The sequence below is a fragment of the Siphateles boraxobius genome, unplaced genomic scaffold, assembly GCF_051911475.1.
Source record: "Siphateles boraxobius isolate OS27281-9 unplaced genomic scaffold, OSU_SipBor_1 65, whole genome shotgun sequence".
NCBI lineage: Eukaryota > Metazoa > Chordata > Actinopteri > Cypriniformes > Leuciscidae > Siphateles > Siphateles boraxobius.
The window spans coordinates 20252037-20264352 of NW_027509192.1; the positions used below are offsets into that span (position 1 = coordinate 20252037).

General features: G+C 42.2%; 1 protein-coding gene across 3 annotated transcripts in view; it reads left to right on the plus strand.

The window, feature by feature from the left end:
• ccdc136a (coiled-coil domain containing 136a) overlaps positions 1 to 12316 on the plus strand; it is a 55631-nt gene that overhangs the window by 15313 nt on the left and 28002 nt on the right. For all 3 annotated transcript variants that reach the window (XM_077209939.1, XM_077209941.1, XM_077209940.1), the window contains exon 2: positions 5415 to 5639. In XM_077209939.1, the coding sequence (XP_077066054.1) occupies positions 5447 to 5639 (193 nt within the window). In that variant the 5' untranslated portion in view covers positions 5415 to 5446. The remainder of the gene's footprint in view (positions 1 to 5414; positions 5640 to 12316) is intronic.

Sequence of the window (12316 nt, forward strand, 5' to 3'; positions counted from 1 at the left end):
TGATCTCCCTCTCTTTCCTGCGGTGAGTGCAGATCTAAAGTTTGTTCTTGAGGCAGTCAGTATAACTTCAGTGAGATTGTGGGCAAAGAGTCCATGTCAATAATACAGCGATGCGAGAAGCTATGTTTAGGGGCTGTTCACGAAGACACTTTTTCCAATCACTGCGCTACATTTCCATTATTTTTTCAATGTAAACATGCGCTAGACGGACGTGTAAGTCCGTTGCGCTTGCATCTTGCAACATTTGCAGTGTCTTGCGCATGACACAGTGCTCCAAATACTCAAGTTCAACTTTAAAAGACTGGTTTCGAGACCTTGTACTTTTTCCCCATTCCACTGCCCTCATCTCTGTGTTTCTCAGGTCACTTTCAAATGATCAAGCAGCTAATCAAACCAAACCAATGCGGCAAATTCATATATCAAGTTCTCAAACTTGAATATGAGGTGAAATCCATGTGGGTAACGAATCCTTCTCACTAAAATCCCGATTGCACAATACCTATACGATTTCGCCAGCTCACAATTTAACTAGCTCCCGAGCAACACGATAAAGCTGCTGCTAATACTGAATGGACCTTATATATAGAGATGCTTTGATAGGTGTCGTATAGGTAGACTAGGATCAGCTGAAATTTAGATTAATATAATGTCATATTTATCTAATGTTTTTTTTTAACATTTTTATTTAACCTTATTATTAAACTACCGGTAATAATATAAAACTATGCTGTTAGTGTACTACAAATAAACTGGTTCTTGTCTTCACTTTCCCATTCAAACTTAGAAAAGACCTAAGACATTTATTATCCTTTAAAGGGATAGTTCACCCAAGAATAAAAATTAGCCCATAATTTACTCACCCTCAAGTCATACTAGGTGTAAATGACTTTCTTCTTTTTAGACGAATACAATCAGAGTTATAATGTCCTGGCTCTTCCAAGCTTTATAATGGCACTGAATTGCTGTATCTGTTTTGAAGTCCATAAAAGTGCATAAGATCTCCATTACACGAGAGTAGATGTTAAAACTTCATGCTGATTTGTACTCAGTTTTCGCCAAGATTAGCACCAACTAAGACATAGCTTTACAGTAACCTATGCTTCTCCATCCATTTACATTTCTTTCTATATGGTGACGTAAATCTCCTTCTGTCTAGTGTTAACACGCGTCAGCACACACAACGGCTGCAACCACAGTGTGATCCCCCCATGACAACCGTCTGGATTGAGCTGAGTAGGGGACATCTCTAGGGTCTTCAAGTGGGCACCTTCCGTCCTCAGTGTTTCGTCGACTAGCCCACGACACCTCAAGAGGGCTCGACAGTGACTCTGAAGTCCCAGAGTCACCCCCCTCCGTCCCCCACTCAACTCAGCCCAGCTTACTGACCTCTACATCCCTCCTGCTGCTGAGACCTAACCACAATCTCACAATCTATACGCAACCCAACCATACGCGCCAACCTGTTTGACTAAGGCTGTCGAGCCCCACTGGTGCGTTAATATGCAGTTTCAGTGGCAACGGTTCCGTATGGCATACCACCTACCGCAAAACACAATATCTGCCCAACCACCCGTCATTCACGCAATATACACAGGAACGTAATGACTGTAAATACTATACAACCTATACAAATAAACCAACAGACTCTTCAAGTTTTCAAGAATTCTATGAAACCGTAACATGGCGGCCTGTACACAGCCAGCTAGAATCTTTCCGTCTCAACCACAGCCAGTTGCTGCTCCTTTCTGCTGCTTCAGATAAGTTCTTTACTGTGTGACGCAACTCTTAGCCACTGAATCCGATGTCTCTGAGGAACCGGGTTGTAGAGTGTGCCACAAAACATCGACAACCCACTTCCACTGGATAAACCTGGACTCTCCATCCTCGCTGTTCTGCTTCAGTGGCCAGATGAGCATACCGCAGTTTCTTTTCGTTTCATATGCCTCATCTACCGCATCCTCCCATGGCACTGTTAACTATCAGTTGAACAATGCGTGCTGATCCAGACCACAAAACAATATCTGGTCGTAGGTTAGTGGTGGCAATCTCAGGTGGAAAAATAAGCCGTTGATCAAGATCAGCCAGCATCTTCCAGTCCCTAGCAGCTTCCAGTTGTCCTGGGCGAGAATTGGTGTTAGCACATTTTCTTGGTGGTTGCTCACCTGGGCGGGGGAATATTGCCTTCTGCGTGTAATGTTTTGCTAGAACAGGCGGCAACTTATTGGTCATACTACGCCTGCCTTCCAATGCTAAAGCCAAACATCGCAATACTTGGTCATGGCGCCAAGTAAACCGACCTTGGCTAAGAGCAACCTTACATCCTGTCAAAATGTGCATTAATGTGGCAGGTGATGAACACAAAGGACAAGAGGGATCCTCTCCTACCCAGAGGTTTAGGTTCTGCGCTGATGGGAGAACATCATATGTTGACCTAATAAGAAAACTGATCCTACTCTCTTCCATTGACCAGTGGTCTTGCCAGCCCATTTTGCGTTGTTCCACACTCTCCCATCTCATCCACTCTCCCTGCTTGGCCTGGGAAATGGCCTTTTTACATCTCATCCTCTCCTCCTGCTTTCGCACCTCGTTAACTACCAGCTTCCTCCTTTGAGCTGGGCCTGCCTTGTGCCATTTAGGAAGGAGCTAAACTGAGCCCAAAACCCCTTTTTCTATGCTGTACCTGTCCCACGATATCCCCAATTTGAAGGTCAGCCTTTGCCTCTACTACAGCTTTCTTTGCTGACCACTTTCTACCATTTTTTACCACAGGGGCTGCCTCCCTTACACATTTGTCGCGTGACTCTGCTAAAGTCATTTCCAGTCTGACCTTGGCACACTTAAACTCCACGGTTAAAGCAGAGACTGGCAGCTGCAATACTCCTTTACTATAAAGTCCCACTCTGCTGAGGCAGCGTGGAACTCCCAACCATTTCCTGATGTGTGAACTTATTAACGCTTCCAGCTTATCCACTGTTATCAAAGAAACCTCGTACACGGTCAGTGGCCACAGCAACCTTGGCAGTAGACCAAACTGAAAGCACCAGAGTTTTAGTTTGCCTGGTAGAGCGCAGCTGTTTATGCTCTTCAACCCTTCCACTGCTTGTTGTATAACTTCTCCCACTCGAACTGTATCCTTTAGATCCCCATCGTACCATCTCCCAAGACTCTTCACTGGCTTCGCAGAAACTGTTGGTATTGCCTCACCATTAATGAAGAATGTTTTATCTACTACCTTTCCTTTAACTATCGAGATGCTCCTTGATTTAGAGGGCTTAAATTGCATTCGTGCCCATTCAATATTATCTGTTAACTTCCCCAATAACTGATTAGTGCATACTACTGTTGTAGTCATGGTTGTCATGTCATCCATGTATGCTCTTATTGGTGGTAGTCGCATCCCAGAAGCCAAGTGCTCTCCTCCTACTACCCATCTTGATGCCCTAATGATTACTTCCATTGCCATGGTAAAAGCCAGTGGAGAAATGGTGCATCCTGCCATTATTCCAACCTCTAAGCATTGCCATGCGGTGCTGAATTTTGAAGTTGAGAAACTAAATTGCAAATCTCCAAAATACGCTTTCACAAAATTTGTTATTGACATTGGTACTCTAAAAAAAAATCAAATGCTGCCCAAAGAAGCTCATGTGGCACTGAACCATATGCATTAGCCAAATCCAGGAATGTCACATGGAGCTACTTCCTCTCCTTTTTAGCTGATTGAATTCGTTGCCAGATAACACTGATGTGTTCTAAGCATCCTGAGAACTCTGGAATGCCCGCTGACAAAAAAAAACGGAGGCTAGCTCGACCCTCCCTCCTCCTCGTCCACGCACTAACCCCCCGAACCCTTCTTGTCGGTTATTGGCTGGAACAGTTTGTTATGTTTCGTGGTGCGGGTTAGCCCACTTTGTTTTTGTTGCCGTTTTTGGAGCCTGGGGTGTCTGCAGTGACCACGTTTTTTTTTACAGTGTGTGAAGTTCGTTTATGATGGATGGATGCACTATTATGGACTTTTTTTAATATAACTCCGATTGTGTTCGTCTGAAAGAAGAATGTCATATACACCTAGGATGAACTGAGGGTGAGTAAATCATGGGGTAAATTTAATTTTTGAATGAACTATCCCTTTATTGCTGGCCAAAGCACACAGCAATGAAAGGGTTAAACTCTAAATAACCTCCCATTATAAAGCTTGGAAGAGCCAGGAATTTTTTTTAATGTAACTCTGATTGTATTCATCTGAAAGAAGAATGTCATATACACCTAGGATAGAAGACACTTCCTCTTTCCTTTTTTGTCCTTTATCCCTAATTTAAAATAATCCCTTCACAGGTCTACATTTGCCATGTTTTAACATTATTCTAATGAAGTTTGAAGCAAATCGGTTAAAAATAAGGCCTGGCAACGGATTCTGACCAGTGTGCAAATTTTCAAGAGTTACATGTTAAGGGTTCCAAAAGACCCCTTAGAATAAAATAAGAAGTATCCTAAGGAAAACAATAGGGCCTTTGACCTTTCAGGGTTTGGGACCTGATAATAATCCTTAGCAAAACAGTAGAGACCCTTTCAGGGCTTGGGCCCTAATAATAGTCCTTAGAAAAACAACAGGGCTTCCGCTCCTTTGGGGCTTGGGCCCTAATAATTGTATCTGCTAAACGGCTTAATAGATACAAAATTATTTTGATAACTTTTTTTTGTCAGCATGGTCTATATATCTAAGGTCTAAAGTGTACAAACAAAGTTTGGTCAAGTTCTGAAAAAGTATTTTTTTTATTAACAAATTAGAATGATGGATAATTTTTTTAGATAATCATAAAAAATATTTACTATTGTTCAGGTTAAAGCCAAGAATCAGAAGAAACAAGCAATTTGATTGTGCCAAACACAGTTGCGGAGGTTTTAGCTAAAACGTAAAGTTGCTTATTATAGTGCCTTGTCTCTCCAGGCATCTCACCAAAAGCCCTTTTGAGTTCTGGAGCTGGAGAAGACTCATAGTCGTCAGACTCCTCACCCATTGTGAAAGAGGATGCACATTGTAGAAGTACCAATGTAAAGACAGGATGATAATGCATGGTATTTTGCATGCCCCTCTTCGTCACAAGAGGGAGCTATTAATCAGATTATTTATGTTAACACAAATTTCATACTCAAATGTAAGTAATCTAAAAAAAACAAAATATGTCACAAAATCTGTAATATTTAGGTTGTTTTAAGGCAATGTGTTGTATGATTATGTCATTTGTGTAAGTAACTACTGGCTATAAAGTGATTTTAAGATTAAAATCTGATTAAATGAGCCATGATGCATGAACCAAATCAAAACCAAAATAATTCCTTGAAATAATTCCCTGTTTGGAAAAGTGTTGATTATTCATTAGTTCAATTGTAAACGTTTTCCTTTTTCTACTGTTCAGGTGACCGAGTGATCTGACATCAGGAGAGTGTCATGAGCACGGAAAAAGAGCGCAGCGTCCTGAATGATGCAGAACGGGAGAAGGAGGTGAAGGATGAGAAGACTTGTGTGTCTGAGGAGCAGGAGCTGGAGGAATTGAGGGCTCAGGTACTGCAGCTCCTGCTTGAGCTGGAAGAAGTTCGAGACACGTCTCAGAAACACGAGGAGGGCTTTTTGGAGCTGCAAGGTGAGACTCCCTGAAAAACACAATGACCTTAAAGTTAAATTTATTATTTACTTTGAGGACCACTTTTTTTGTGTGTATAATTTTATGTGAATCATACGATCATTATGGACGTGACTATAACCCCCCCCCCCCCCCCCCCCCTCTCTCTTTCTTTCTCATTTGAAATAAACCCAAATGATTTGTGTCACATGCCATAAAGTTGCAGAAATAGAGAATGAGTCATTTTTGTGCATTGGTTTCAAGAAACGTTTTTTTTTTTTGGTACGGTTTTGAATTAAATATTTTTTTATAATACAATGAATGGTTAAATGTCAAACTTGTAACTTTAAACAATGAGTTCTTTATAATAGACTACATATTTGGTATACAATGGATTATATGACCTATAATATCTGCATTAAACATATTCAAATTATACAAACCATAAACTCAGAATGTTGACCCTCTAATAATTGTAATGAAATTGGCATTGGGCAAATAACTAATACTTACAGTAACCTTAATGCACAGTTTCCTTAAAAAATTATGTTTCTTTACATTTCTTAAAGTTATTTGTCTGATATATAGATAAATGTGTATTTAGCTCCATGAGTTGTTTGACTCAATGACAGGCCCAGTAAAATAGTTTCTATATATAGCCCTTTATAGCTCTTTAATGAGTCACCTGCTGTATAGCAGACAGACTCCTGGGACTCTGGTAATGATCGCCGTGTGCGGGGGTCTGTGTCTGTGGGCTGTTTGTGTGTAACACGACAGGCATGTGAAATGACAGCTGCATGCTGAGGGAAGATTCCAGACGGGTTGTCCTGACCAGCTCTAGGACAGCAGATGCTTTTATTCCGGGATCATCTCCAGTCACCATGCTCTGCTGTTCCTGCTCATTCATGATCGCAGACATAGCATAGATCAGTCTCACCCCTCAAAGTTGTCCTAAAGAGGTTTTATGTATTTTGAGTTGCACATTTCGTGACTGCATTCTCATACCCGAAACAGATCATATAGTATAAAGACCCAGAAATGAGACCCTCTGGCCTAATGCTTGAAGTATGGGGAAAGAGGGCAGGGGGATGGGATACTCTCCATCTCCATCTTAAAAATATATCTGAATTACGTCATATGCTCTCATTGACAAATGCGGAACAACTAGTTCATGCGTTCATGACATCAAGGCTAGATTATTTTAATGCTCTACTGGGTGGTTCCCTGCACGCTTAATAAACAAACTACAGCTAGTTCAAAACGCAGCCGCTAGAGTTGTTACCAGAACCAGGAAGTACGACCATTAGCCCGGTTCTGTCAACACTGCATTGGCTCCCTATTAAACATCGTATAAATTTTTAAATATTGCTGATTACTTACAAAGCACTAAAAGGTTTAGCTCCCCAGTACTTGAGCGAGCTCTTAAAGGTGGGGTATGTGATTTTCTTTTTGACCATTTTTTCAAAATCACTTGAAATCCTATTCCTGACCCACTTGCTGGCTGTAAATTAGAAGCACTGAAATGAAAATTAAGCAATTTAATCATCTGTGGAACGGGCAGGACTCGAAAAACTCCAGCCAATCATTTTCAAGACCGTCTAGAATCATTGGATAGAGAATGCGTCACTCAAACGGTCTTACCATGCCCCCCTCCCCCCACCCCCCTCGCGCGCGTGTCCCGTTCTTGCGCATACTCAAAGCTCGTGACCCAGTCACAGGAAGTGCAAGTCGCCCCGGTACAGAGAGAGAGAGAGAGAGAGAGAGAGAGAGAGAAAGAAGGAGAAGGAGTAGGTATAGTTGCTTCCGTTTGGAGAATGTCAGACAAGGCACCATCACAGAAAAGGAAATCTATTTTCGATAGAGCAATTGCGAACAAAACGGCCGAAAGAGAAAGGTCTAAAACAAGGGTCATTCTAGGCGATTCTTTTCGACGTTGGTGGCAACTGAAGGACCAGGAAGGACTACCAACAGATGCGGCTGTGGCATTTTTTCTGCTTGACAGGTGAGAAGCCGATTAACTTGTAGTATTTACTACTAATTAGGGAACTGTCTTTACTGACGATATGCACACGAGAATTGTAGCTGTTCTAATGTTATAGCCCAGCCATATGTAGAACTAGCTAGCTAAACAACCTGTTTGGGAAGGAAGCTGATGTGAGCGATTGTGTTTATGTATGGGCATCTGAGTTTTCGCTCGTGCTTGGTTGCGCGTCCATATTTTTCGAATGGGTGGAGTCAGAGCCAGCGTTGGTGGAGAAGTAGGTAGGACCTTATGAGTTGTGTATTTTCAAAATCTGCCGGCCGTTTTGCAAATCACATACCCCACCTTTAACGCATTATAGTCCTTTACGTCTATTGCGATCTCAAAGTTCTGGCCAGTTGATAATACCTAGAATATCTAAATCGACTGCTGGCGGTAGATCCTTTTCCTATTTAGCACCAAAACTTTGGAACAATCTTCCTAACATTGTCCGGGAAGCAGACACAGTCTGTCAGTTCAAAGCTAGACTAAAAACACATCTCTTTGACCTACCATTCACATAACACTCTATAGACTTCTATAATTCAATATTAGGCTGCTTAGATTAGGTCAACCGGAACTGGGAACACTTCCCTTAAATCCTGATGTACTCGTTAAATCATAAGAAGAATGGCATCTACGCTAATTTTAGTGTCTTTGTTTATCCCGAGGTTTTCCCGCAGCCTGCTGGATCCAGGCCGTTTCCAGATCTGACGAAGGACTTTCGCCTGGACCCGATGACAATGCAGTGCTGAAGTACCAACTAGCCTCTCCCTATGGAGGATCCCTATACCACTCTACAGATAAAGCGTTGTGGAATTTTTCGGTTCGCGTACCTACCCAAAGTGATAAGATAAAATACAATTCTGCATCAAATTTATAGACAAGACAAGTAGTTTGTTTAGGCATGGTTTGTAAGGAATTACAAACCTGTGCACATATATTCAAACGCACATAACTATAGAATCAATTCTTAATGCGCATGTGAACGCCATCAGCGTCTATCACAGGTTCACGTTTAAAGAGAGAACGGTATCGTCTTAGCGGCCCCTAATTTAATAACAAATGATAATTTAGACGGAAGTGAATCAATCAAAACTAACTTTAGCTGAAAAAAACATTTTTCAAGAACCACTATAAAACCAAACCAATCTCTGTTACCTTAAATTATATGTTTATCTCTGTAAAGCTGCTTTGAAACAATCTACATTGTTAAAAGCGCTATATAAATGAGGATGACTTGACTTGACTTGACTTCATGTTTATGTAAAAACATGTTTATTGTATGTATATAAATCCCATTTACATTAAAAGGGACAAAGCCTCCCCTGCTGAGTTTTGGGTTGCTATAAAGTCTTTTAATTTTTCTGTGAAAATTTACTCTCTCTTAAATATTTTCCTTGCACATAAATGTCCATCCATTCAAAACTGCTTGTCCTCTGTAGGGTCATAGGGATGCTGGAGCCCCAGTTTTTTTAGCTGCAGACGAAATATGAATGTAATGGAGATTTTTTATTTCACTACTATCTCTTTAAGAAAATTTTGCTTTGTGTTATTCTGGACAATATGTAGCAAGTATTCTGGTCCCACTTTATATAAGGTGTCTTTAACTACTATGTTGTCACGACTTTAGAAACACGCACAAGGACGAAGATGAAGTGTCAAGAGTAACAGAAACAATATCATTCTCAGAGTCTTAGGGCCCTATTTTATCGATCTAAGCACATGGTCTAAAGTGCAAGTGCACTTAGGGCGTGTCCAAATCCACATTTGCTATAGTTAACGACGGGATAAATGGTCGGCGCGTGCACATGGTCAAAAAGTGTTGTCCCTATTCTCTTAATGAGTAATGGGTTTGTTTTGGGCTTTACGTGTAATAAACCAATCAGAGTCTCATCTCCCATTCCCTGTTAATGCCAGTTGCGCTCGCGCCACGGCGGGTTGCTATTTGCATGGCGGAATTTAATAGTGGAAAGACTTAATGCGTCTCCAGAGCGCAAACAGATCTGCTTGTGCGCCGGATTCATTCCACCATATCTTTATGTACACTATAATAATCTCTTACATTGTAATCCTTTTATTTTTAATATTCGGCATTTTTGTGTGCTGATTTGCGTCCCTGTGTGTTTAATAAGCAGAGTGTACGCGCATTATGGACCCGCCTATAGGTGCACATTACTAACGCGCTCTTTAAATAACAAAAAAAATATTGCGCCATTGACTTTAGACCAGGTTTCAGTTGGTCAGTGGCTCAGTCTATTTCAGTTGCCTCAAAATAGCAACTCGCCAACCAAGTGCCTGAACGCACCTCGTTTTCATGGGCGCACAAATGGGCGCAAATGCATTTGCTATTTAAACAACGTGGCGCAGGACGTGAAAATAATAACTGCATCGGACTGAAACTAGCAAAAAAACACTTGCTTAGCTCTTGGCGCTGCATTGCGCCGGGTGTAAGATAGGCAGGGGCGTCATGCAAGCCAAAATTCTGGGGGGGGGGCCACAATCTGAGACGTTGCAATTGTTTTCTGACGGGTGATATGGATCATGTTAGGAGGGGTCAGGGGGTTTCTCCCCCTGAATTTTTTTTAATTCTGGCTGCTAAACATACCATTTCAATGCAGTTTGGGAGGGACAGCAATACCTTAACGGAGCTAGCAGCAGGCCGGGGAGCCGATGCAGCGAAGGGACTCCGATGGTCAACCACGATGTAGCCGCAACGACGACCCCCCAAGATGATGACAGGGATCGGGAGGATTGAGGTCGAACTGGAGTGACTGAGGACGGAGGCGGAGCCTGAGGGAGGGAGGAGCTGGCTGAAGCTGGAGGGGTGGAGGGCCAGAGATTAACAAACGGCCCCAAGTCCGCTGCGTATACCCAAACCATGTGGAGCTGATGTACCAAGGGAGTCTGGCGAGGCCGGATGCCTGACGGTCACTGCCAGCATCGAGGGAGGGAGGAGCCAGGGTGACGGGTCGAGGAGGAATGTTGCGTGCAGTCGTAGAAGGTGGAGCAACGGGTTTCCCACATCCAGGAAGAGATGACTCCCAGCAGGCCCGAGGTTTTTACTCACAACTGAGGGGTTGATGGGAGGTAGCAATGACTGGGTGGCAGGAGAGGCTGGGGACTGGAGAGGAGCTTGGACAGGCAGTATAAAAACCAACAAAAAATAAAGCAGTCTAAATAGCATTCTGGAGAGGTGGTGTGAGAGTGAGGACCAGCTGGACATAACAGACTGATTCAGGCGGTAGCAAAGGGGGCAGGAAATCAACCGTGTGCACTCAAACTCATTGAAGATGCAACCTCTCTCAAGCTGAATAAACAGCACTCTCATTGAACTCTCTCAAAAGCTGTGAAAACAGCTGTTTTTATTGGTCTCAGAGATTGCTACCACCGCTGTTGTGGCTTCATACCAACACCTGAAGAGAGGCTTCTTCCCGAAGAACACTCGCTCGTTAAAGTAACACTATGTAGTTTTTGCTCTCGGGGTCCCCCTACAGTTGGGAAACAGTATTGTCTTCTACAACGGTCATAAAATCTGTCATGGTTACACCAGGAGATACACGTGCATTTGTTGACAAGCCGATATTGTCTTGAGTTCTCGCGAGTTCTCACGTCTTGGGCAGACTGCCACCGTTGTGTGTGAAATGTCTTCATCCCAGGTACATTGGCATATATTTCAGCATGTCATATGAATATAATTTCATGGGTTTTATTTTTTTTTCAAACGCCAAAAGATCGCGTAGCTCACGTTTACAAGCCAGCGTCATTATAGTACCCTATTGGCTACTGTTTTACATAATGGATATGCTAATTCAATTCAATGTTTGTGTGGTAGGTAATAGCCATAAATTGTCAATATTATAATATCAAGCTACCATAGATGAATCTGCAAATTTGAAAAATCGATTTGCATTATAGCCTGAGGCAAGACACTTTCACCAGATGAATAAATAAACAAACATGACTATCATGAAGATAAATGGAGGACCAGATAGATTCCATAACATGGCCAGGCAGACAACAAATTCGAAAAAATAGAGATAGTATGCAAGCAATATATTTACTAGTCCAACAGCATGACGGCCAGGTCAGCATCGGTCGGGCACGCCTCCTCCTCCTTTACTCACGCCAGCGAGCGAACGTTGGACCAATATTGATCCTCGTCCGGCCTTTTATTTTGTCAATCTCCCTTTTTCTCTTCCTAGTCTCCTCCGACAAAACCTTTGCCTTCTTCGTTTTAGTTCCAAAGTGAAAAGCTGAATGTGCATTGCATCTGCTTCAGTATACCCGCACTGTGGGCCGGACCGCGAGATGCAAATCTCTCATGCCAATGTCCATTGGCTCATTTAGTTTAAACTCAAAGGTGATTGGGCTCTCAGGCAAGATCCCAATTTGTCAGTACGTTGACGTTATGTCGAACGTGACCATTTGAAAGGGAACTACCTACTTGAAAAACTGCAAAAACAGCTGTTTATTTCATTTGTGGCCTTTCTTTGTTTGATAATTTGTTCTTATTTTATTACTGACTGCTTACTTGTCTTTAATTGTGTTTTAATTTACAATAATTAGGCTAGTAGTTTTTTGCTGTAGTATCAAAATTGGAATCGAGAATTGTGACATTTCACTGGTATCCAAACATTTGAACCACTTACACTATCCTTAGCAGTTAGCCCTGCCG